At 39.1% G+C, this 27,094-nt stretch overlaps 2 protein-coding genes across 2 annotated transcripts in view; one reads left to right on the top strand and one right to left on the bottom strand.

Moving 5' to 3' along the window:
* Positions 1-18,523, top strand: part of LOC116266392 (ATP-dependent DNA helicase SRS2-like protein At4g25120) — a 49,004-nt gene extending 30,481 nt beyond the window's left edge. Inside the window, exons 15-29 of the mRNA XM_050081008.1 lie at positions 570-636; positions 1,696-1,746; positions 3,171-3,248; positions 10,212-10,418; positions 10,528-10,566; positions 11,311-11,379; positions 11,512-11,598; positions 11,681-11,737; positions 13,902-14,224; positions 14,332-14,425; positions 15,333-15,383; positions 16,142-16,204; positions 16,293-16,352; positions 17,607-17,669; positions 18,181-18,523. Of these exons, the coding sequence (XP_049936965.1) occupies positions 570-636; positions 1,696-1,746; positions 3,171-3,248; positions 10,212-10,418; positions 10,528-10,566; positions 11,311-11,379; positions 11,512-11,598; positions 11,681-11,737; positions 13,902-14,224; positions 14,332-14,425; positions 15,333-15,383; positions 16,142-16,204; positions 16,293-16,352; positions 17,607-17,669; positions 18,181-18,270 (1,399 nt within the window). The 3' untranslated portion in view covers positions 18,271-18,523. The remainder of the gene's footprint in view (positions 1-569; positions 637-1,695; positions 1,747-3,170; positions 3,249-10,211; positions 10,419-10,527; positions 10,567-11,310; positions 11,380-11,511; positions 11,599-11,680; positions 11,738-13,901; positions 14,225-14,331; positions 14,426-15,332; positions 15,384-16,141; positions 16,205-16,292; positions 16,353-17,606; positions 17,670-18,180) is intronic.
* Positions 18,524-19,886: 1,363 nt separating this feature from the next.
* LOC116265922 (CSC1-like protein ERD4) lies at positions 19,887-26,282 on the bottom strand. Its single transcript, XM_031646921.2, has 6 exons — positions 25,764-26,282; positions 23,999-24,141; positions 22,927-23,202; positions 21,462-22,288; positions 21,116-21,371; positions 19,887-20,605 (listed from the first exon to the last, which is right to left on the bottom strand). Exons 1-6 carry the CDS (start codon positions 26,023-26,025, stop codon positions 20,213-20,215), a joined length of 2,157 nt encoding a protein of 718 aa, XP_031502781.1. The 5' UTR covers positions 26,026-26,282; the 3' UTR covers positions 19,887-20,212.
* Positions 26,283-27,094: the final 812 nt, after the last annotated feature.

Below are 27,094 nucleotides of genomic sequence, written 5' to 3'. Positions count from 1 at the left end.
TAAGAGCCCAAGTGAAAGCCTCAAATTAGTATTTTTATGCTCAACCATGAAGCATTGTGATGAATTTTCAATGCTTAATAGGTAAAATTATATGCTACGCAGACTTAGCTTTTACAAGAAAAAGCAAACTATCAATGTTTAGTAGTTGCTCTTTGCAAAAACTCAGGCCAAATTTTAGTAACTCTGTATGATTTTGATCAAGTAGTCTTTCTATTTTTCATGATCTTATCTTAGTGATGCTGATGTTCTTCTTCTCCTTAAGAGCAAAATTCTGGTGTTTGCATTTGAGTTGGGTGAAACTTATTATCCTCGATACTGACAAACAGGATGAAGTTTCTACTTGTTATTTGCTTAATTTCTTTTGGCTCATGAACTTTCTTTTTGTAAATATGTTGTTTTCTGTGTTCAAGTCATGAATAGCCATGCTTTGGGCCTCTAGCATGCTCTTATGGTATTGCAAGGGCTTTGCTGTATGACCTTGTTGTTGCTTTGTAGTTTCATCACTATTGGTACTTGAATGGCTTGCTGATGGTTTTATATTTGCTTATTCAAATATCTTATGCCTGCAGGATTCAACTTAGTCATGGGCGTAAAGTATTACTTACCCTGGATATGATATCCAAACTTGTTCAAAGGGTATAACATCTTCCACGCTTCTCTTGAAATGTTACCTTGATCTAATGATGGCCCCAGAGCAGATCCAGCCAAAACAACAGTGAAAGGAGGCAGGCATCTTGTGTGTTCTGTCTGCTGAGCCAAGAATACATTTTTTGTTCTGGACAGAAAGAGGATTGTCTACTTTTGGTTTCACACAATAAATTAACTGAAGAAACATCAAGAGTTCACACAAAGAATTAGTTAATGATGATTTGAAATGTCTGTGGTGCAGACCACATACTGTTTCTATCAACAAAACAGCAGTGCCATTTTTGAAGGGAAAATCTCTCAATAGTTTGCAATGTCACCAAAAAATATTTCTTACGACTATATCATGATATTTTCTTATTTTTATATAATTTTTAGTCTATGTTTCCCTTTTTTATTTAAAAATTTTTAAAATTATTTTGAACCTTCATCATTGTACTTGTAAGGCAAAGTAGTATAAAGTATAAACTCTGAATTTCATATTTTTTTCCATTACTTTTTAAATATACTTTTCATTTTTGTTTTTGATTTCTCAAGATTTTTCTGGTGTTTTATGGAGAAAAATAATTTGGGTAAAAATACCTAAGAAAAACCTCACTTATAGAAAGTTGGGACTGAGCTATATTTGTGACTATGGCTCAGACTACTTAAACTCAGCTTCTTGCCATGATAATTGCAACTAAATGAACTATTGATCTGATGCTTTGCTTTCTTTATAACAAAAGTTCCCTTGGGGTTTTCTTCGTATATCTAGATGAGATTGTGCGTGATCAGTCCACTAGTCTGATTGTCTCAGATGAAACTTTCAGCGATATAAAATATAGTTTGCTGTTTATACAATGTTAATTTTTATTGATCTATGATATTGGTTTGTATGCTGGGAATTGTAGTTGCTTATGAAATTGAAACATTCTTTTTGGCTAGTGTGATATTTTCTGATGTAAACCAAAGTTTCTCATTATTACATGTTCTGCAATTTCGAAGCTAATTTGCATGAAATTTCAAATGCAATCGATTGTAACATTTAAATTGGCTTTTGTTTTGGCACAGGAACAATCACTTTCAATGGTTATTAGTTCTATTGCAAACTTAATACCTCAGGTTCAATTTCTTTGCTTGTTGCGGATCTGAACAATCTCTGCCTGTTCTCCATTGATTACTACTTTTCTGATCATAGTGATGTTTCATGCATTTGCTTGAGTTGTTTCTCTATCAGGCATATTCTCTAGAATGAGGAACTTTTGTCATTTAAATATTACTCTACTGGTCTTGGTATGACTTCATAAAATATTGCTGGTTTTTTGTTTAATAAATCCTTTGTTGCTTGTTCTTTTTGAAAAGATGTGCTTTTCATATTGTTTTGGTATTCATTTTGGATCTGGATCAGATCCAGGTATTGTTTCTATAACCTTGCCTGGGCATGGAGTGGCAGTCCAGTTATTTTATTTTATTATATATTCTTAAGTCTTAAAATATATTTAATGATAAGAATACCTAGAGCACACCTAGATTTGAGGAGGCTGCTGTCTTGCTGTTCAAGGAATCCCCTCTCGCTTGTCTTTCTTCTTCTTCATGTTCAACAACTTTGGACATTCAGATCTAAAGTGGTACAGTGCAATAGATCAGAAATATTTACTTCCCAAGGTGTGACCTTGGAGATCTTTCACTCACGCAAGTTATGATTTTTGGTTTATTCTCCTAGGTTATCTAATCTGCCATCGTTTTTCTGTCAGTATTATTCTTCTTTCTCTGGTTGTCTAAAAAAAATACCCTTAGCGTGTAGAATACAACTGCTATTTTAACAATATATGTATGCACATAGACATATATATGCACAGACATGCATATCCTTGATGTTTTTGCTTCCATTTTATCATGAAAAGCACAAGGAACAACTTAGCTGGATAGTCATGTTGAAGTGGATACTCTTCAAGATCTGACTTTGAGTGGGATATTGTATTTCATTTTTTCTTCCTCATTTTAAAATTAATATTCTATCTTGTAGCAACTTGCATTATTGGGACAAATATTTATTCACATTTTTGATGTGTTATTTGAGTATATGCTATGAAACACGGGTACAACTAAAAAGGCCAAGTACCCGTGCCGGCACGGGTGCTTGCCTGGACGCAACAGCCTTATTATTATTATTATTATTATTTTTTTACTTTTTGGGTATACTTTAGTATTTTTTTACCTTTTGTGTATACTTTAGTGTTTTCTGTTCAGTAATAAAAGAAATGAATTTATTTATATGTTTATTTAGCTAAGATCTTATTACCACACATATAAACATATAAATATATATGTACAGCTGTACCCCTGTACCCGTAGTTTTTGAACTTGGTCTGCACCTGTACCCGAACCTCCACCCATACCCATGTGACCTAGAGTATATGTTGATTGTCAGAGTTTGCTTTATACTCTCATGCTTTCTTTGTCATGTCTTTACTACCATGTTGGCCTTATTCTTTCTTTCAATATTACTACTTTCACCAAAATATAGGACCTTTTTTCTTTGGCAGAAATATCTTCTTGATCAACGAGCTGTCATTGATGCTGATGGTGGGAAGTTGTTGAATGAAGACAGTGACCTGAGGAATGTAAGCTAATTTTTTGGTAGAAGCAACTGACCTTTCTTTTGGCTGGGCTAATGTTCCGGTTCTTAGAAAAATTCCTTTGCAGACATTTGGTTCTAATGACACAGGCGGCTTTAAAGTGTTTCCAAATTTTCAGCCTTCACAAATTTTGTCTCTATTAACCAATTTTCAGTGGGTCAATAACCTTGCTTGTTATTGTTTGCTGATTGAGTATTGATCAGTGTTGGATTTCCACTTCTGTATGTAAAGTGTTGATGTTGCACATTTAGGTGATTGAGACTCTTGTTCCCTTCTTTGTGACTGTATTAAATGCATTTGACATGTTTATCTGAGGTTTAAACTAAACAAAGAGAGAAAATATGTGCCTCCATATACTGGAGCCTAATTACTTTCTGATGTCTTGTACATTGTCACAAATATCATATTAGGTTCTTGCTGGTAAGGTTTTTTTCGGTTATTAGTCAGAAGGTTTGCTGTTGTGAGGAAAATCTAGTAAACCCTTGGGAATTTTAGTGGACTGGAAACAGTCACATTCTTTCAATGTGGTAGGTTGGCCCTAATCTCTTCATTACATAGTGTAGAAACACAAACCACGTAGAGGAAGAACACACGATGTACGTGGAAAAACCTCGGACGAGGAAAAAAACCACGGGAAGCTCTACCTAGGTGCACACCCGCAACCCTAGGAGAGAGAAAAAATACTATTTCACTTAATTCAACACTTATACATAAGTGACAATATAAAGAGGGAGAGAGGAGAAGCTGCCTAGGGTACCGAGCCCACCTCGGTACCCGCGCCCCATAGAACCGGGTCCAGATATGGACCCGGTTCCCACAACAACATATTCTAACACTCCCCCTCAAGCTTGGCATACATGTCAAACATGCCAAGCTTGCTAACATTCTTTTCGAATGAAGAAGTACAAAGCCCTTTAGTTAGGACGTCTGCAACTTGATCTTCAGACTTCATATATGGCAGAATCAGCTCCTTTGAGTCAATGCGTTCCCGGATAAAATGACGGTCAATCTCCACATGTTTGGTCCTGTCGTGTAGAACTGGATTATTGGCAAGATTAATCGCAGACTTGTTGTCACAGTACATCTTCATTTTATCTCCTAGTTCCACACCAATATCAGTCAAAAGAATCTTCAGCCACAGCATCTCTGTAACCCCCATTGCAACAGCCCTGTACTCAGCCTCAGCACTAGACCTCGAACATACTTCTTGCCTCTTACTTCTCCAAACAACTAGGTTACCTCCAAGAAAGATACAATACCCTGTAGTGGACCTCCTTGTGTTAGTGCAACCTGCCCAATCTGCATCTGAGTAGCCCTCAATAGTAAGTTTGTCTTGTCGAGTATACAGCAGTCCTTTTCCTGGGTCATTCTTTAGATATCCCAACACTCTTTCTGCACTCTTCCAGTGACAATCCGTGGGAGCATGCATAAATTGACTTAGCACATTTACCGCATACGTGATATCAGGGCGAGTTAGAGTAAGATAGATAAGCTTACCGACTAGCCTCTGATATCGCCCTTTTCCTTCCTCATCCAGAATAGTGCCCGTCTTGATACTTATCTTAGTCCCCGACTCCATAGGAGTAAGATAGGGCCTACAACCAAGTTTACCTGTCTCCTTTAGTAAGTCAAGAGTGTACTTCCTTTGATTCATAACCAGCCCTGTCTCTGATCGAGCAATCTCTATCCCCAGAAAGTATCTCAGCTTACCCAGATCCTTGAGGTCGAATTCTTTAGCTAATCTCTCCTTCATCTTTCTGTTTTCTTCTTCATCACTGCCAGTGACAATCATATCATCAACGTAGACAAGGAGAAGACTCACCAGACCATCTCTCTGCTTTATGAATAGGGTATGATCTCCATTTCCTTGCTTGTACCTAGTAGACTTCATAACGATCCTTAGTCTCTCAAACCAAGCTCTAGGCGATTGCTTCAGGCCATACAAAGCTTTCTTGAGGTGACAACATTTTCCCTCTTGAACATACCCGGGAGGCATGCTCATATAGACTTCTTCCTCCAGATGGCCGTTCAAGAACGCATTTTTAACATCAAGCTGGTCCATGCGCCACTTCCTGTGCACAACAAGAGCAAGAATAACCCTCACGATCTTCAACTTTGCAACAGAGGCAAAGGTCTCAAGATAGTCGATCCCATACTTCTGGCTGAACCCCTTTGCAACCAGACGAGCTTTATATCGATCTACAGTGCCATCAGGTTTGTACTTCACGTTGTAAACCCACTTAGAGCCAACTAAGTGTGTCCCTTTAGGGATATCAACAACTTCCCATGTTTTGTTCTTAGCTAACGCACCCATCTCCTCCGTCATAGCATGTAACCACTTGGGATCATCCTTAGCATCATCCACCGACCTGGGAATAACAACTTTGGATAAGGTTGTGATAAAACATTTGTAATTTGTACTGAGCTTAGCATAAGAAACAAATCTCTGAATAGGGTGAGAAGTACATGACCTGGTGCCTTTGCGCAAAGCAATGGGGAGTTCTTCATTCGATGGACTTGGGTCATCCGGGGAGATCACAAGATTGGGATTGGTTCTATCCTCATCACCAATATCTTCCACTGTAGCTTTCTCCTTTCTGACATAAACCTGGCCAAACAAGTGATCCCGGGCAACAGTGGGCTGAGCATCCACCGTGACCCCTTCCATATGACTGCCCTTCTCATTACTGACCGTGACCGTGTCAATCACACTGGGACTAACCTTGTAATCCAAAAACTTCATAAACTGAATCAGCTGATTAGAAGAATACTCTTCCCCTTTGTTCCCAAGACACTCCCCCTGAAGAGGATTCACCGGAAAATACGACTCATGTTCATGAAATGTGACATCCCTCGAAACATACACTTTGGAAGTAGTGGGATCCACACATTTGTACCCCTTCTGAGTGGAAGAGTACCCCAAGAAAACTCCTTTAATAGACCGGGGATCAAGTTTTTTGAGAGTAGGGCTATGATTATGCACAAAACAACTGCACCCAAAGACACGAGGAGTAAGAGGCCACGGATTCTGAGTGGGCCACAGGGTAGAATAAGGAGACTGACCATCCAACACCCTAGTAGGCATACGGTTAATGAGATGTGCACTAGTGAGAAGTGCATCACCCCAATACCGCTTAGGGACATGACGTTGGAACATAATGGCCCGGGTAACATTCAAAAGATGACGATTTTTGCGTTCAGCTATATCATTTTGAGGAGGGGTATAACTACAAGAGGTTTCATGAACAATACCCTTGCCTTTCAAGAAATCATCAAGGGATTGGGAGACATATTCCCTTGCATTATCCGTACGGAAAGCTTGAACAGTTGTATGGAATTGAGTCTCAACAAAGGCAACAAAGTTTTTCACAACTGCTGGAACCTCACTACGTTCTCGCAACAAGTACACGAACGTACATCTAGAGTAATCATCAATAAGCGTCAAAAAATAGTGACAACCACCACACGTGGGTACTCCAGAAGGACCCCAAACATCGGAATGAACTAAGGCAAATGGATGAGTGGTTTTATTCAATGAAATAGGGTACGAAGCCCTGACATGTTTAGCCAATTGACACACTTCACAAGCGAAGGAGTCAATGGAGACAGAAGCAAACAAATGAGGAAACAACTTCTTTATTAACGAAAAGGGGAGATGTCCAAGACGCTCGTGCCATCGCAGAACAGTAGATCTATCGTTTACACCAGACAAGTGACCACTCGTGGCAGAAATCAATGCTGAAGCAACTTTTACCGGCAGCCTGTAGAGCCCATCAGTAACCGAATCAATCCCAATCTTCTTCCCCGTCACCAAGTCCTGCAGGGAACAGTGATCAGCAGAAAAAATCAGATTACAGTTTAATTCTTTAGTAATACTGCTGACAGAGAGTAAGTTCACAGGAATATTTGGAACATGCAGGGCATTGTGGAGACGGTATTTGTTCAACAGGGACAAGCTCCCTTTCCCAGCCACAGAGATAGAAGACCCATCTGCCATAGACACGCGTTGCTTGCCAGAGGAAAGTTGATATTCTTGAAAGAGTTTAGAGTCCCCTGTCATGTGGTGAGTGGCTCCACTATCAACAATCCAATCACCAAGAGAAGGGTTACCTTGATCAGTCGAGGCAACGAGGGCTTGGGCTAGCTGAGCCCCTTCAGACGTGGAGGACTCCTCAGGGGTAGTAGATAGGCGGCTGATGTACGCCTGTAGCTCCTTGAGTTGATCAGGGGACAGCTTGGACTTTGCACCACTAGAAGGATTGCTGTGACTGGAATCAGACACAGAAGGGCTACGCTTGCCAGAGGGAGGACGACCTCTGACCAGTCTCTTCTCGGGATGAAGATCCCAACAGAAATCCACCGAATGCCCCAACTTGTTGCAATGAGTGCAATGCCGGGCAGGACGCTGCCCAGTCCCTGAGGCATGGCTGACAAAGGCAGAAGGGCCATGACCGGTGTCAAGATGCATCACCTGGCGACGTTGTTCTTCAGACTCAACACGAGCATATACTTCCTCTATCCCCGGAATCTCATCACCATTAAGAATCTGGCTACGAATAGACTCAAATTCATCCCGCAGGCCTCCCAGAAACAGAAACGTACGGTCCATCCATTCCTTTTCCCAGTAGAGGGAATGATCTGAACTGCACTTCCACTCATCAGTCACATGATAATCTAGCTCCTCCCATTTGGTCTTCAGGGCAGCATAGAAGGCAGCAACAGACAAATCACCCTGTGTCAGGGAGTAAATACTGCGTTTAATCTGATAGGTGCGCAGATGTCTCTTCTTGCGACCATACATCTTTGCAAGCACAGTCCACATATCGAAAGAGGTCGGCTTTCGCAGAATGAGGGGCTGGATATCGGAGGACACAGAGCTGATAATCCACACCTTCACCTGGCTGTCCTCCAACGCCCACGTCGCCCATTGAGGATCAGATTTGATGGGCGCAGGTTTGTCGCCAGTGATGTAAGAGAGACGCCCACGGCTAGTAATCCCAATCTCGAGAGCGGCAGACCAAGATAGGTAATTGTCCTTGGTCAGACGGATGGAGGTAACCTGGATCGGCACATTCTCAGTCTTGGAGGCGCTGCCCGCGTCAAGAACGGCATCTTTTTGAGTCCCCATCGCTTCTGCCATCACAAACAAGCACACAACAACAAGAGGCACAGAAACAGAGAGGTGATGGCAGCGGCGACGGCGCAAAACAGAGGCCACCCACGGTGGCAAAACCTAGAACGGGCCGAACGGAGGATTGCGGAGGCGCAACCAGCGGCGGAACGGAGGACGGCGGCGGCAGAGCAGGGCGACGTCACAAGGGCAGCAGCGGCGCCGGAACTTCAACGGCGTCGGGCGACGAAAAACTTCCACGTCTAACGATCCTCGGGGAAAAAAAAACTCTTCTCCAACTTTGATGGCTCTGATACCATGTAGAAACACAAACCACGTAGAGGAAGAAGAGGAAGAACACACGATGTACATGGAAAAACCTCGGACGAGGAAAAAAACCACGGGAAGCTCTACCTAGGTGCACACCCGCAACCCTAGGAGAGAGAAAAAATACTATTTCACTTAATTCAACACTTATACATAAGTGACAATATAAAGAGGGAGAGAGGAGAAGCTGCCTAGGGTACCGAGCCCGCCTCGGTACCCGCGCCCAATAGAACCGGGTCCAGATATGGACCCGGTTCCCACAACAACATATTCTAACACATAGGAAAGGGTTACAATATTTTGATGGACAAGATTGTCCTTCAATATGCAGTTGCGCTTATACCAAATGCATATAAAAAACATGCCGAAGATTTGGATCTGGTGTGGATCATAATCTATTCTAGTCCATCATGTGAAGTCTTATTAAGAAATTCAAGATAGATCTTGAAATGTTGATAGAAATCCTAAAAATTTTAAAATTACGATTGGCAATATTTTCAAAATAGCACAAATTTTCATGTTTTTTTTTTTTCGTTTTTTCCTTATTTTTATGTTTTCAGTGCTATATTTGTGACAATGTTTTTTGGGCATGTAAAAATGGGCTTGTTGATCTGTTGAGCTCAAATGTGCTTATTGCTTTGTGAGCTTGTAGTTGTCCTTATGCAAGCTCAACTGGGCATATGCCAAAAGATAGGCACATATATTGTTCTTTGGGTATTAATTGGGAGTTTGTTTTTCTTGGAAGAATCTAAAAAAAATCTCGTGAACTCATATTAGTTAAAGTATATAAGAAATAATAGAGAAAAAAAATGAAATTATGAGTTTTCTGCTAGTTTGCTTGCAAAATTTCTAACAAGAAGCTAAGTAAAAATTCAAAACATTTTTTTAAATAGTGTAAAACATCACATTTTATCACAATATTTTTGTGACATTTTCATTTTGGAAAATTCTAAAATGTTTTAGAAGTGCTCTTCTGAATTGCAAAAATATCGTAATATTATCACGATACATTCATAATATTTTCATTTTGGCGATTTTTTTTTCCTTAACAATATTGCAATACTTATCCATTTTTTTGTTTCACTTATTTTTTCCATTTTTATCATGGCATCTTAAAAATATCACCAATATGTGGCTATGTTTCGAACTATTAGAGGTTGTCACTGATGTAAGAATGTTGAGACGACAACACAGTGCAAGCTCAAATTTGCATACTTCAACTGTGAAACCTCATGTCTAATGTGAGGAAGTTGATTATTTTTTTTAAAATGTATTTAGGAGCCAAATCTTAGTTATGTACACTGTATCTTGCCCCCAAATTCTACGTGTTGATAGAATGTAATAACTAGGAAACATTAGTTAGTTTTTGCTTCTCTTTACTTCTTAATTTGTACCATACTTCTCTTCACTTGGTGTTCTAGTGTGTGGTTCTGGAAGAATCATGGATGAACAAGCTGATGACGCTGATTTTAGTAATTTTTCCTGTTGTATCCTACAATGATGGCGTGCAGGTTATCCAGTATCTACTTGATGATGTGTCTGAGTTTCTGTGCATGCAATGCAATGCAATAGGATCAAAAGATGGGACTGCAGGAAAGGAAGGTTGCATATATGTTCTTAAAATGTTTATTGATTATATATCTGGAAGGGAGAATGATAATTTTCGCTCGAGACGGATTGACAATGAGAATTCTGTTAGTTTGACCACAATCCATCAGGTTTCTTCCTATAACTGCTGTCTTGTCTGGAATGTTTTCTGTATTCATGCTTGGTTATGCTTTTCAAAAGAAAATTACTAATTATTCATATTTGTTCCTTGTAATGCAGTCAAAAGGTTTAGAGTGGGACACTGTTTTCATCATTAAGGTATGAAAAACTAGTCCTTCGACCATGCAATGTTCATAGTTCACTACTAGTTATTTATTTTCTATGTGGTCAGTCTCATCACTGTCTTGCTATGAATGATGCGCAACATTAACATGTTCAAAGGTTTTCCTGCTTGTCTTAGCCTAAAACTTGTGTGGAACTAATCCATCTTGAGTGGCTTCAGGCTATTTAGTGTAACCAAGACCTACATTTAATTGGAAAATAATTACCTGAATCGGGTATATGGCTTTGAGATTCATCTCGTATTGGAGCAATTGTGACCTAGGGTCTTCAATGAAAGAACTGGGAAACATTGTAAAGTGGTGGATAAGACATAATACTATTGTTCTTAATCAACAAGAGTACATTACACTCTCGATTGAATACAGCTTCTGCTCCCAAGGGCAGTTGGTGAACAATATTTTTCTATAATACCTTCTTGAGATTTGAGACTTGGGGGAGAATACATTGTTCTTAAGAGCAAGATTTGGGATGTCAGCTATCTCTCTCTCTCCTTTCTTGCATATTATAGTATAAACATGAATGATATAATAGAATGTAAGTTGAATTTTTAGGTTTTGAACTTGGGTTTTTACTGTTTTACTTTTCTTGATTTGTCTCTTTATGGTAGGTAACTGTAACCAAGGTGGATTTTAATTGTGTTTTGTTCTTATGATTTTTGTGTTGCTTTATATGCTTATGAACTTATGGTACATTGGACTTACGTTTAGCCTGGTACCTCAGGCAAATGATTCTGAAATTCCATTATTGCATGATGCGGACAGATTTGGTGATAATTCAGGCAGTGTTGAGGTAGGTTTGAACTATTTTAGTTCTTGCCACTTGCATGATAATTGCTTCTAAACATGTTGGAGGAACAGCAACTCTGTATGTGGGTCTGGTCAGATGTGTTACTTTTTCTATAACAACTTTAGATCTTCGCAGGAGGAGCGGAGACTTCTCTATGTTGCAATGACTCGTGCTCGAAAGAAGCTATACATATTATATGCCCTCATGGATGCTAATTGGCAGGTTCATAACAAATGGTCTAGGTATGAAGAGTTCAATTTGCCTTGTCTGCCTTATCATGTTATGTCCCTTTATTGTTTTACAGGTTCTTCAACCGTCACGATTCTTGAAAGAAATTCCTCCACATCTTCTTGAGATTCAGGTCAAATTTTTTCTTCTGTATTTTCTTTTTGGACTTCTTTAGCCATGCAATCATGTAAATGGATTGGATTGTGTTGGGTTCTGTGTGTTGCAAGATCCAACTACTTGATACACTTTAATTTGGCTCAAATTTGAGAAACGATGTGAATGTATAATATTTGAGACAGAACTTAAGTTTGGTTGTGAATAAAACATTTAGATCCACATAGTCCCATTAAAGCTATAAAGTTTATTTATTATTTTATAGAAAGTCATTTGTTTCATAATTATGCAAGAGAGAAGGGGGGGGGGGGGGTTTGGTTGGTGGTGTGGGGTGGAAGTTGGTTAGTTAGGATCAGGTTTCTGTCTGGTCTTCTTTGTTCTATTGTTGAATGGGGGTTGAAATGAAAGTATGATCTATAGATTCTATACTCAATCCAATGTTGGGTGGGTGCCGATTTAGATGTGTAGGTAAAATTTCTCAATTTGGACAAATTAGCAGGTTTATTCACCATATTGTACCAGGCCAGTTCTCCAGTGGATCTATTAATGAGACTGGTCCAACGGTTAGACCGAAATTGATCTTGTATCAACTAGGTCCTTGTTGGTTATGGTTCGCGCTTTTATCGCTTATGAATAGGTGTAAAATTGTTGGTTGAGTTGGTCATGGTTTAGCCTAAAATTAGAGATATAGATTTAGCAGCTACAGACTAGTTGTTGACAAGTCGTAGAAATGCATATCCATACTAGTGAACTAATTGTTGTAAGGAAGATTACCAGCTTTACAATGATTGTGGGTAGTCTTAAAAATGTATAGATCTGTGCTAGTTAGATGATAGAGTAGAGGGAGAAGGAGGGAGTAAATGAACAAATAGAAAAAATGGAGAACACACCATCCTCCCTATTTATGGTATATTGGTTATTGTTATGCAATTATAAAACGTTTTTGAGAAGACATTTGAAAAGGTTATGAGTCCCCAATTCTGAATTCATTTTTCCTTGCCCTTTTATGCATAAGGGCATTTGTCATTCTAATACCAAATGTTTGAGCCTTGGTCAGCTCAGTAGTGTGGTGGGATAAGCATTCTCTCTCCCCCTCTCCCTCTCCCTCTCGCTATGCATTCTCCCTCTGCTTAAATTTCATGGATAGGTAGTTGGCCTATTTTTCCTATTGTTTGTTGCTTAGGCACCTCCCAATAGTGCTTTTGTGAATTTAGGTAAGTCTTGACTAGAGCCACAAATATCTTACTATTTTAGAAAATGTTGCAATATTAACAAAAAATGAAAAAAAAAAACAAAAATAGGGGGAAAATCATGATATTTTGAAAAAAAATTTCAAAATCAATTTGTCACGATTTAATTGCCACTTTTTATTTATTTTTTATTTCATTTTGTTCAACTTTTGTTTCATTGTTTTATTTCCTATGTGACATTGGTACGTCATTTTTGCCTAGGTACTCTTGTCGGTACGTGGGTATGGCGACACGAGTATTTGGGTATGGCTGTATTTTAAAACATTTAAAATTATATTTTCAAACTTAATTTTTTCTCTAATTTTTATTTTTCCCTTCTTTTATATTTCCCTTCCACTAATATTCTATATTTTCCTCCCATTTTTCTTTAATTTTTGGGAAATTTTGTGGATTATATGACTATTAGTACTTTTTTTTCATTTTATCATCTTTGAGAATATAAACTTTGTTGTACCCACATACCCACAATTTTTCAAAATTGCCATGTCTGAACCTGTACCGTCGTACCCGCACCCATGTGACATAGTTTATTTCCTTTTGTTTTAGGTATTTAACATGACCTAGTTTATTTCCTTTTGTTTTAGGTACATGACCTCCTAGATGCAATGCAATGTTTACTACTTAATTACTTTATTGTTGTGATGATTATGACTAGATGTTTTTCTGTCTTCTTATTAGTTTCGTTTTTTCTTTGTATTTTTACCCGACATTGTGATTTTTTATATTTTTTAAAATCTTCATGATTTTCCTGTCAAAAACAAACTTTGCCGAAAAATAACCGAGAAAAAGCTCATTGATAAAAACTCAAGACTGATATTTGTGGCTATGGTCTTACATTGTTTATTTTTTAGTTAGCATCATTCCCTTGAGAAAAAGCACCATCTTCATTTTCTTGCTTTTTTGCTTTTTGATTAATGCACTTTTTTGTTACAGGATGGCTCATTGTTGAAGAAACTATCCATGTCATTACCAAAAGATCAGACTGGAACACCAGTATACAAGAATCACATGTTACCTAAAGATCAGACCACGACACCAGTATATAAAAATCACGTTTTCCCAAAAGATGAGACCACAACACCAGTATACAAGAATCACATGTTAGAAATTATGCAAAAGGAACCTGATTCAGATGACACTAAAAAATATCCACTTGTGGAACCCATAGAGATTTTTCCTGATAACCTGGATATTGATGTTTTCAAATATGAAAACAAAGATACAGATGCATGCATCGGGAACCAGTTCCTTCGAAGGTACTGCTGTTTCATACTGTTGTTTCTAGTGTAGTATGATGAAAGATGGCCACCAAGTCATTGAGAGGCATATTTCATAATAGAACATGGTAATTGTGATTTCACAGGTTTAATGTGGAGGACAGATCCAGTGTGTCCCATTTATTTCATACATGGGCAAAGAAGCAGGCATTTCATGACCCAAAGCGGTTACTTGATAAAGTAATATCTTCACTTCCATTACCGGATACGTAATTGTGATTCATTTTTAGTGCACATAAAGGGCATGATGTGGGTTCTATTTCATGGTCTGTTCTTTTGTTTACCTGGTGAACATGTTTGCAGTAGTTGGACAATGACATTTTCCTTATTGTGAAACTTTCTCTCACATTTGTGGAATATTTTTGTATCTCAGTGGACTAATATCTGCAATTGTGTATCTTTATGTGATTAATATGTGTATATACATTTATCAGGTTTTTATTTATGTTGTATTTTTCTATTTTTCTTTCCTTTTTTGTAATTTTTCTTTTCGGCTGCAGCTTTTCTAGCCTTTAGAAGCATCTGATGGCTATATTCATGGCTGTTGAAAGCTTTTTGTCTGCCAGAATAGTCTCTCCTTGAAATCTATACAAGAGTGCCTTTTTTGTATCGTTGCTTCTTTGAAGCTTAGCTTGAAAATGTTTCCTGATGCGATTTATTTTTCTTTCGTGCACAATCTGTGAGATATGTCGTTAACAACATGGAAGCTTCTTTTCTTGTGAGTTATGAGCCATCTGATATAGTCTTTCATCGTTATGGGTCTTAATTTACAGTTGTATCTGTTGATCTGGGTTCTACTATTGAATGAAATGATTCATTTCTATTGGTCTTCATATATCCACTTGAAGTTCTGAACTAGATTTTCAGATCGTCAGTTAAGATACTTTAGTAGATGTGCTTAACAATGCTCATACACAGAATGCATATATGAATCTGACTGCATTGAATGCGTCTATTGTTCTTTCTTAAATTATTCTGCCAGTGAGGAAAACGTTCTGCATCTTAAACCTCTTTGTGACCTGCATTTCCTCCTTGATACAAACTGTTATTGTCTTTTGAATTTGTGGCTTATGCTCTTTACTCTCAGGTTGGATATGTAGTTGATGAGCGGCTTCGGAATAAGAAAAGCAAAAACAAGGTCAGAAGATACTTTTGTTGTACCTTAGGCAACCTTTTTTTTTTAATTTTTCAGTTTGAGATTTTAGTTACTTGCGCACAATGTCTCTGCACATTGATTATTACTGTAGAGTTTTTTGCAAGAAAAAGGCATTGCTTCATTATTTAACTTTATCTCTACCTATCAGGCACTTTCAATGGTTATTAGTTCTACTTGTTTCTCTCTCTCTCTCTCTCTCACATGCACACACACACTCAAACTTTTCCCTGTATTTAAATGGGTCTTAATGTAGAGCTTTATGCTCTTTTTCCCCTTGGCTCTCTTCTGTTGTAATTCATTCAGGTTTTCAGTGATAAATTGTTTCGTGCACACTTTTGATATTATTCTACTCTTCCGAGTTTGTTGCGTGAAGTTTCTGAAGCTCTTGAAGCTTTTCATATCTATTTCTGAAGAGGATCAGATCAGGTTGTAACAGTAGCTCAGTGTTACACTTGTGGCTTGCACACTGCTTTTCATGTTTGAAGGTTTTTGTCTTCAAGGCCAATGGGTCATAAATCCCTCATTCAGGGAAGCCCTTGCTAAATTGATTAATCCCTTGTCACAGAAACAGGTTGTTGTTCTCATTTTCTGTTGTTTAATCTGCTACCTAGACTTTATGTTTTGCATAAGATATCTACAGCTCTGTTAGGTGATTTTTCGATGCTCAAATCTTTATTTGATAATCACATATTTTCTCTGTCAATTAGCATTTGATGTCGTCTTGGTGTGTTGTTTTACAGACTGTTTTGCAAGCTCTACGCTCCTCATTGAAGTGTGATGAAGCTTTTCAGTATGCACAATATGTAGGTTCCTTAACCAACTTCCATTTTATGTTGTTTCCTTATGTGGTTTTGATTATGTACATTGCTGAGTTAAATCTTTTTCTGATAGGTCCTGAGCTGGGAAGAAATTCCTGCAGATAAGAGAGCTCAAATCATGCATGAGAAACAAGTGAGCCTTTTTCTTTGTTACTGATGAAGTATTTTGGTATTTTGGCAAGAATTCATACAATTATGGGAAGTATTCTTGCATGTTTTTCAGTTTTTGTGTCTAGAAGATATTTTTGCGGCACATATATGCTTTTAAAATGAGGGTAGTGAACATATTTACTCCTGCTACAATATGCTTGTGAGCATGCTCATTGGTCAATGTAGAGCGTGCTCAAGCCATACAGGAGGGACAACTTGGTGGCTACAGAAATCAAGTTAGCCTTCCCTATATGGGTTCACTATCTTGTTCCTCTCTACCATTTTTGTTGGATTATGAAGTTCATTGCACCTGAGAAACTAGTTGATATGTCAACTTTGTTGGATCTTCACCTTGTGTTTTATGGACATCTATTAATTACTAAGTATTGTTGGATCTTCTCCTTTTTAAGTGTCTTAAAGGCTGTATCAATGCTTTAGCAGCTTATGCCTCTTCATTTGTTCCACCAGCTCAGGCTTTAGCATCCAGAAAGTCGGTGGGAGGATCTAATTAAAGATAAACTGAGATGTAAAAAATTAGACTGTTTTGATAATATTAGTCTCATGCCATCAACAGTTGGGCATTGTTTCTATCTAGAAATTGGATAAGTGGCTAAAATTAAACAAGAAACATCCTAATATTTCTGTTCTATACCTGCTGGTTAGTGTTGAAACATTATTTCCTTGAACTTCCACCTTGACTGATGTAGTTGTGCAACTATTTAGCTTTTCAAATTTATATCATTGAAAGAAAAGTTGTAATATGAATCAAAAGGAAAGTTAGAACTAGTAATTGCATATATAATTTGCAAGAACTGGGTTCCCTTGAACCTTTTTGTCGATATTATTCTTGCATCATATTTTTGAGCTTACAAACATCTGCTAGTAATAAACAAAATCTTCACACAAATTGTCCTCTGGCTGAAAAGACTTTGTATTGTTGTCTGGTTATGCTAGAAATATTTTCCATGTTACCCTGTTATGAGCATTATAGTGGGCACTAGTATGATGCATCAAATAAGCCAAACTTTTGAATAGCAGGCGGTGACATTCAAATTCGGTGCAATACCTTATTTTATTCGTGTTGCAAGACCTGCTTATGACATCCTTTAGCAACTCAGACCTGTGGTGCATCGTTGCTTGGGCAAAGGAGAACTTCGAGTTGTTCCTGATTTAGACAGAGGGATTGTTTTACTTGAGATTTTTTATACGGTATAAGAAGTTATATTCATTCTTGCAGGAGTATTTTCAGAAATTGAGAATTGAGGCATCAATGAGTTCATCAGCAGCTACACCCAAGCAGGTGGGAACCATTCCTTTGTTTTTGTGGTTTCAAGTGTTCTGTTTCTTGTCCATTATGCAGTTTCTTTCCCAAATTGTTTGGATATTTTTTCCTTTTTCCTTCTTTTTTTTTTTTCCGGTGGTGGGGCGGCAGAACCACTTCAGAGTTGAGTCTGCTCAAGTAAATCTTATAAGCTGTGGCTGGATCTGGGGGTTGGGGGAATACACTGCAATATTCTGAAAAATGAAATTGGGTTTTGATCTGCACATCACCGGTTCTGCTAGATTTCTGTATTTGATTGTGGAGAGTAACATTTTCCAACTGGGATGAATGCTGGAGATCAGTAATGCTTCTGGGAGTATGGAAGCAATGAACATCTTGTTCACAATGGACCATTCATATACCTTGCATGATTTGGAATCCTGAACCCCTGGTTTTACGGTGCAGGCCAATTTGGTCAAATTACAAGCAAGACAACCTTGGTGTCACTGCCTATTTTATTTACTTGTACTTCCTTTGTGTGAACATGCAGATTTCTTATCTCCAGAAGCTTGGATGCGCAATCACCCCAACCTCCCGTCTTCATGCATCTAATTTGATAGAGCAATACAAATCTCTTTAAGAGGATCTGTTTAGCACAGATCCAGTGACTGCTGTTGGAAGAGAGATTCTGAAGATCTTCCTGATTGCAGATTTGTTTCATCGGAATTCTGCAATGGAGACACTCGTATCATTTTTCACCATAGTGGATAAGCTGTTCAGTGTACATACATTTCGTAAACAATTGTCTTATTAGAAACCTCCCCCATGGTGGAAAAGCTTTTCTGGGGTATGGTTCAGTAAGATTAATGTATTTACTCAAACGAGTTTCTTTATTTGTAATTTTTTCTGAAGGCAAATTTGACACAAGCTGGAGGACCTGGAGTAGTGTTTTTCTGTGTTCCTAACGAATCGAGCCCAAGGGGAAAGGGGGAACTAAAGCTCTGATTCCCAAGCATAGGCCATTCCAGTTTACATGATGCAAGCTCTGGCAATAATGTGAATGCCCTCATACGGACCCTCCCATAAATCTTTCAATTTCATTTATAAATCCGGCAGCAGACCTGGAAGTCGTTGCCCATAGTAAAAGATTTGAGTAGCGACCGATTGAAGAAGACACTTCACCAATTAAAAAAAAACGCACATTCATCTTCCCTGCGCTAGCTATCAAGCCTGTGAATTTGTCCTGAGTTAATGCTAACTCCAGAAAAGAGATATGCCAATATATTTGACAGACGAGTGATCCACATTCCAACCTACATAGCTACAGTTGTCGTCAAATGTGTCTTTTTCATTCTCCCATGACAGATTTAGGGTCCTGAATTTTTTCTAACATCTCGTTCAGTTCTACAAACTCTGGTTTGATGGTCAGAAAATATTTGGTGTAGATAAATCCCGAAGCTGAAGAAGGAAAAATTAGTTGATCTGGGCTCAAACCATAAGACGGATCCGTTCACCAATTCAGGTCTCCACCCAAGAATAACAAATACTATTCTGTCATTCTGATTGCAATTTGAGACAGCTGCATATCTGGTGTACATCTCCTTCCATTTTTCCAAACGGCTAGAGTTAGACAACAAGCTTGAATTATGAAAAGCATAGGATTTTGTGACTGATAGACCAATTATGAAAATCGTATGATTGGAAATTGCTTCTCTTGATTCCTACCAGCGTAATGAAAACTGGTAAACAAAACCAAGGACAAAGTAGACGAGCAGGAATAAAGGAATAAAATTTTGAAAAGTTCCTTTCTGTTCACCTTAAGCATATTTAGAGATATTGCACCAATGGAATAAATTGGATAAATTACAACCGGGGACAAAAGAGTATGGGGTTGAGATAGCAATCAAGTAATTTGAAGGGGAAATGATAATCATGCAAGCGGTTGGGTTTTCCATAACCACACTCGTTTTCTCCATTGCATGCCGACAATCACAATCCTTGCCACATACATGAATGCCACCACGAAGTTTAGAAAAGGCCCAAAAGAAAAGTCTGTCTGTGGTCCAATTTTGTGGTCGCCACTCCTTACATAAGCCCAAACCGAGTGCATCTCTATAGAATTAGGTAGGGACCAGAAGGGGTTTTGAACGGCTACATGAGCATCTAGGACGCTGGGTTTTCCTAAGAACTTTGCACGTTTCATAGTAAAGATTTTTACCACCAGGCACCAAGGCAGACGATCTGTGAGACGATTACTAATATAATACCTTGCACACTAGAATGACTAGAATGAATAACGTTAAGAAAAGTACACACTTGTGTCAAGAAAATAGTAACAGAACCAATTGACAAATGAAAGCCAGACCAAAGCAACAGAAGAAACGTACATTTTGGGACAGAGGGACATTTTCCCGACAGAGAGGTGAACATACAAAGAAATGCTAGTAAAAATAAAAAGATTCACAACAAATGCAACGTGGTTTTCTTCCTAAAAGAAGCACAAATAATTAAAAAAAAAAAAAGCACGCGACAAGCAAGGCAGAAGCTTCTATGACACATATTTACAGGAAATAATATTGCAACTAGGCGGTCGCATATACTGCTGATGCAGTCCTTGATACCTCTGAGCGAGCATCTTCATACTGCTCTATATCTTCGAACTTCTCTGTACTCAAGCATGGCGGGACATAGGCCTCGAATGCTGCCTCCAGATTGGGACTTTGTTTGGGCTGCTGGCTGGCAATTTCCAGTGGAACAAAGGCAAAGGACTGGTAGAAACGTTTGGAGCAAATGTACCCAAAGATCACACTCAAAATTGGAAGGGGTATGAGCAATGCAGTGCTGTAAAAATACTTTACTCCCAAATAGCCAATCATGGTGATCTGAAAGAGAACAAGGGATGCTAGGATTCGAGTATGAATGTGTGGCCACATGCGCCCATAGCTTTCATAGGAAGGCACATAAACTTTCAAGGCCTGCACAGATGGAAAACAATCAAGATAGCACGTGAACCAAAACAACTCCATTGGCAGATACTGTATAATCAAAATAGCCCATGAATCGAAGTTACTCCATTGGCAACTTCGTTTGCCAGATAGGTCATTTTCGCCTTTGGTTAATTTTCCAGACTAGTATGATTTGTTTGGACCAACCATCTGGTTATTGGTGATCACACCACAAATGGAATTATAGAAAATTGCCAAATGCACTACTGAGGGGATTTTCGATGAAGACCTTTCTAGGAAAAAGAGTAATCTCAAATAATTTCTTTTTCCCATCAGTATTCTAATTGATAAAGAAATAACTATTCTATTTACTTTCTTCAATTAAGAATTTTCCTTTTGAATTGAATGTGAATTATATATCTAGTTTAAGATTGAAGCAGAATGACATCCTGGAAAAAAACATAGCTTTGGTAGTAATTATATATGAGGTTCTCTGAGAAGAATAACCTCTACAAGAGAGAGAAAGAGAGCAAGTCTCACCTGATTCCTGAGCACGACCCATCCAATTGCAAAATACAGAACGCCAAAAGGGATTATTACTGGCGCAATTACTGAATAACACATCACAACTGTAGTTATCAGCATGTCATTTGGAACTTTGGTTGCATAATTAAAATCCCCAGGAGCCCAAGCCTCCTTCAGTTCTGCATCTGTTTTGCAAAGAAACCTCCTTTTAAGATGGTAGAGGATCAATGGCACCAAGCGAGAGAGCTCAAGCCCATAACCTACAAAGAACCTGAAGAAAACGTAGGCTACTTTTGTTAGGAGAGAGAAAAAGAGACGTTCTAGCAACATAGAAACACCATCAAGCTGACAGAAATCTTACTTCAAGGCAACATATGTTATGAAGAAATTAGTGCTTCCAGGCAGAGATTTCCCAAGCGTGGGAACAATTGTGTTAGCATGTTTGACGAACTGCTTAAATGACTTGAACAAGCCAGAAGCCAGTGTAACCCCAATAAAGACATTGAGCACCGTGAAATAGAAGTACTTGCCAGACGTTGCTCTAATTGCATGACTTAATGAAGGGATCCCTTCTAACTTCGACAGAGCCAGCAAGATCATTGGCAATATTGCCAGGAAAACCAACAAGGCAATCTGAGGCAGGTAGGCTTCCAGAACTGTCTTAATCTCTGCCTGATCAACAATTGGTTTCAAAAAGGGCAGGTACTTCCTCAGATTTGCGAGAGTTGTAAATGCGGAGATGAAAGTTATTGGTATCATGTAAAAGAAAATGGTAAAGAATACAACGACATAGATCGCATACTGTCTGACAAGCCTGACGAAAAATGGGATAGACAGATTCTCCCATAATAACTCACGAGGCTCAGGAGCTGCCATCACACTCCATTTGTCAAGCGGCTGACTATGGATGGTCTGGGAAGCAGATACTGCTGCCGGCCAGCTGTTAAAAAACACAATAGCAGATGCAAGTTGTTTTTCCTTTAATGTTGTCTTTTGTTCAGCCTCCAGCTTCGGAGTCAGTTCTTTGATTTGCTGGTTGCAGAACTCAATTGTGTCGACTTTCTGGCCGATGAGTCCAAGAAATCCAGTCCTATGCTTTGGTCTGACTTTTTCATTTTCCACAAATACAGCTTCTGCATGAGCGAGCTTTTTTTTGTAATTCTCCAGCTCTTGCCATATTTTGTTAGCCTGTACCACAGGAATAAAATAAATATGCTATGTTGAAATACAATATGCTTCCTAATAGAAGTAACAAAAAACAATTACCTGGGATGTTACAATGCGAAAATCAATGAGAGCTAAAGATCTGATAATACGATTATTTGGTAAAGACAACGTGCAATTCAAAATGCATCTATGCGTTTAAAAATATGAGAGAGAGGGAGTGGATATCAAATATGTGACACAAGACTTGTGATTATATTGACTAATATACCATTTAATCAGGTTTAATCAGCTGCAATGAGAACATAAGATTCAACTCATGGCATAGCAAGAAAATCATGGTTGACAGTTCGTAAACCTTGGAGTTGGGTAGAGAAACAGTTAATCGAACTAGCCCATAAAACTTGTCAATAAATCATGTGCCAAACCGTTGACCTGTTTTTTTTTACAAAATCATGTTTGAGTAAATTAAGACTATACCTACATAAAAACAAATAAATATACAGAATTCAAATGTGGATTTTTAGCAATCTGATGACGTTGTAAGGTTCTTGAGCTCAAACATTTCAAAGAGGCCTTACTGTTTGTACACAGTATTCACGTCCTAAATCCTAATAACAGAGTGCGCACTACTTGCCCAAAGAAACCAGAAGCAGCGGTACCTCTTTGTTGTCAGTGACCACTAAGGATCTGTAGAATGAATCAGGATGTAGCTGCCTGAAATAGGAATCGACTTGCTCCTTGCGAGTTTGACCTGGAGGAAGAGGAGGGATATCTCTAACAAGCACCGCAAAACGTTCAGGCTTCGTTTCGGCAGCAGTCAGTGCTGTAGTCCTCAACTCAGAGACATGTTTGTAAGCCTTCCACAATATGTAAAAAGTAACAAGAGAAACCCAATAAACTGCCAGTAGATGTGCCCACATCCTGTTGCTACGTTGCTGTTGTATTAAAAATATTCCAGATCACAATCAGAACAATCATCGACAAGGATTGGAACCCATGATTATCAATGCAAAATTACAATAAAAAAGTAACGATATATATAATATCAATCTTTTCGCATCCAAATGTCAATAAACAGAAGATATGGTCTTCAATGGAAGAAGCCTGCAAAAAAAAGAACATTCATTTCCATGAAAGAAAACATATTGATTCACTAAATACCCACCCCCATGTTTCATCAATTAGCGTTTCAAGGATTAATTTCAGCACCCGCTTTTTATTGTTGCCATCGCAAGCAATACCTCTAACCGCTAGTTATTGTCTGATTAAGTTATTTAATTCCCCTTTTGTTGAGCAACCAAGTACCACGAAGTCTCTGAAGATAAGAAATACGCCAATTCCACTACCATCTACCATTCTTTGCAATTTGAGTAAGAAAACTTCTAGGACTTCATGCCACAAAATCGCTCCCCACTCCCCAGTGTCACAACCTAAATGAGTTAGGTTCCACATATTGACACCACGAATTTGAAGATGTGTAAAAATCAACCTTATGCTCGCCATCAACTTTAAAATCGTCAAGCACTTCTCAGTCTCACGAATTAGGTATGCAAGCTAAGTTACAAGTGAAAATCAAGATTATCATGAGCAAAGGTAAAAGCACCACCTTGGCACCATTAGAAAACTTATTAAAGATCGTATAAAGAAGTAAGAAAAAATAATGGCAATCACAGCTCCAGTAAGATTAGCATAAGAACTCTATACAGATTATTAAAAGTATTTGAGCTGTACCGCAATATTTGACATGGAGAGCTTGTCAAAACTAGTGAAGTTTGTCTGGCTGCTTTGGCTTGACTCTATGTAGTTATCTGTTGCGTTCACCGAGAGAAGCATCGGCAACAAAATCAGGCCAGAGAACACCAGTATTGCCAATACTGAAATTTTAAAAAGTCAACAGGGGAAATGTCAGCAATCATAGCACACAACAGCTACGTGGACTCTTAAGTTTCTAACTCTATTTATTGAAAGGGGAAACTGGATTCGAGTCCATAAACTTAGCCACCCGTCCATTGCCTTAAAACCTCAAGGTCAGTACCTCCCACATACATGATTCTGCTTTTGCAGAGAGTAAAACCCATAAAGCTTCAACCGTGGCTGTCCACCTAACAGCCGCAGTTCAACTCCACTAAGCCAACTCCTTTGGGCACGTGGGAGGTTTGAGAAGTTTTCAAAAACACATGTAAGAAGTTGGTTTTAGCGATAATGAAAAACAGACCAACTTTTATATTGTCAAAGACACATGAAATTTTGCAATATTAAGTAACAAAAGAAACCTGCAAAATCAATTGTTAAATTAGCGAACTTTTAAAAAATAGCATTTCTTACCACCCTTTATGTATACATTTCCATTTTACTTGAATAACCTTGTAGCGTCATGAAAAATTAGATATCAACAAAAGAATCAACTACTCTAATTCTAGCTAATTCCCAACTGATATTATTGGATAAGTTAAACGCGCTAACGCAAACTAATAAACTTCAAATCTGCCACTACTGAAAGCATTCGTCTTCTTCTCACTACCAGCCCCTCCTTTATCCTTAGGTTGGCGGGTAATAACTTAGGACTGACAGACAGAAAACCGTTTTCGATTAATGATCTGAAACTAAAAGTACATCTTCCCAGTAACGTTATCGCCAAATTATAGATGCATTTTTATATTTTCCTCAAGGTTTCTGCAACAACTTCCTTTTCAAAGCTCAATCCCAAATCTTAACCTCAAAATTTCAACGCTGATACTTGTCCTTGAAGAGTTTTTGCTCCCACCGAGGGGTGGAGTGAGTGAACTCCCTCCCTCTCTCTCCCTGGAAAAGTGAGAACGGCTCTAAAAGACATCCCTGGAGCCGCTATGGGGAAGAGTGGGGCCATACTCTCAAAACGAAAATTACGGGAACACCCTCAACGGCCAGTCACACACTCACCGACATCTCAGTTCCGAGCTAACGGTTGGAAATAGCGAACGTTGCGCAAAGTGTCAACGACAACGCAGGGCATTCTCGTCTAAGAAAAATGCAAGCGGGTGGGTCCCCCCTTATCGAGTCCTTTCCCATGACAGAAAGGACGGGTCCCAGTGTAACTGAAAATTAAATTGTTGCCGACACAATAACTACCCAAATTGCCCTCCAAGCGGCGAATGACTCTCTAGTCTCTCCCCTTCAAAGCAAAAAAAAAAAAGCAAAAATTACAAAAAGATAAAAAAAAAGGGGGGAAAGGGAGAACGTGAGTCACGTGACTGTCCTTCCTGGTTTGTGAAACCGCCTGGACTGACTCTTTAACAACCTTCCACCCATAATTAGAAAGGAGATGAAGGGCAGAGGCCGGAAAAGATTTTTTCAAAAGCAAAAAAAAAAAAAAAAAAAAAAAAAGGACCGGATTCTTACTCCCTTCTTCCGAAAATGTCCTCTACCGGCCGGAGAGGGCGGTTCGGTCATTGTGGATCCGAGAAAACCAGACGGAAAGAGGAGGAAGTAGTACTAGAAGAAGAAGGCGGCGGCTTACCTGAGCCGAGGAAGACGATGTAGACGGCAGCGTCGACGCCGGCGAGGTCGACGAGCTCCTGCTCCGACGCCCCGAAGGCCCCTCTCACCCAAGCGAAGGGCCCCCTGGCCCCCTCCCTGGGCTCGAGGCCCTTGAGGATCCTGTTCGGGAAGTAGACGACCTCGTTCCCCGGTCTCTGGGACAGGTAGAGGAAGAGGAGCACCAGCACCACGAATATCAGGAACGACGTCAAGAGCGACGTCAGGAACGAGCTAGTGTCCATGGCTCCTTCCCTTCTCCCACACCCCCGCGCTGTTCCTCCCCTGAATCCCTCGGATCCTGAAGAAACAAGAACCTAGACGGGGACGGCCTCCCTGAGATCCTGGCAGTGCTGATACCGAAGGAGCAAGAACGTGCGCAGCAGTAGGAGTAAAGAAAGGAAGAAGTGGAAGAAGACAGAGAGCGGGAGGGATGGAGAAGTCGGAAATGGAATGGGGAGATTTTTTTTTGTACAGGAGGATGTGGACGTGGGGAAGCGCCTCACCAGATAATGGACCGGTGGGGAGTTGGAGTGAAATGACGGTAACGCCCCCACGAGGAGTAAAGAGTGGTTGAAGCCGAAGGCCACGTGAGCGGGACGAGCTGGCGCTTCCGCGGGAGGGCGACGTTGCCCCTCGATTATCCAGCTTTCTTTGAGCTGCAGTAAAACGGATCCGATATCTCGGATTCAAAATTCAAATCCCAATATCGGTTTCCGTCTAATATCGAATGCTTTGAATGAAAGGTATAGATATGCACTGGAACGTATCTGGCCTTCTTAAATTAAAAATAAAATGTTATTTTTGCTTTTATTTATTCCGTTGACATGTGGCCGAATTGATTAGATACAAATTATATGGATTGAATGCTCAGTTCGAATCCTATGAGCGTTAATTAAGGGTAAAATAAAAATGAAGCACAACATCAAGTTAAAAGGTATATTGACTCTTAAGTTAAAAAGGATGAGACTTTGGTTCACTTTTTCGAGTCCTAGGTCTAAATTTATTCTATCAACATATACGTTTGAAGGGGCATCGAGCTAGGTACATGTATAAAACAGGTTTTTAGTTTATGTATAAAACAGGTTTTTAGTTTGATTCATGTGGGTATTATGTTTCTTTGTGTTAAGGTAGTAAGGCGCGACATCCAAGTTGAATGATGCACCGTTACTATTGCTGACACGAACACAACTGAAGACCCTAAAAACAAGGGAAATGGGGGGCTTTCGGGCCTCGTTTCAGGTGGCGGGACAAATCTCTGGCTCACTTGAACATATCCATGTTACCCTACCCTAAAATCAGAATGGCCTTTGA

The sequence above is a fragment of the Nymphaea colorata genome, chromosome 12 (genome assembly GCF_008831285.2).
Source record: "Nymphaea colorata isolate Beijing-Zhang1983 chromosome 12, ASM883128v2, whole genome shotgun sequence".
Lineage (NCBI taxonomy): Eukaryota > Viridiplantae > Streptophyta > Magnoliopsida > Nymphaeales > Nymphaeaceae > Nymphaea > Nymphaea colorata.
This window is presented reverse-complemented; position numbering and strand designations above follow the sequence as displayed.

Coding starts and splice junctions, on each gene's coding strand:
- LOC116265922 (XM_031646921.2), bottom strand. CDS start 26,025: ATGGACACTAGCTCGTTCCTGACGTCGCTCTTGACGTCGTTCCTGATA. Junction 23,203..23,998: donor TCTCCATGTCAAATATTGCG/GTACAGCTCAAA, acceptor TTAATACAACAG/CAACGTAGCAACAGGATGTG. Junction 20,606..21,115: donor GGGTCGTGCTCAGGAATCAG/GTGAGACTTGCT, acceptor CCATCTGTGCAG/GCCTTGAAAGTTTATGTGCC.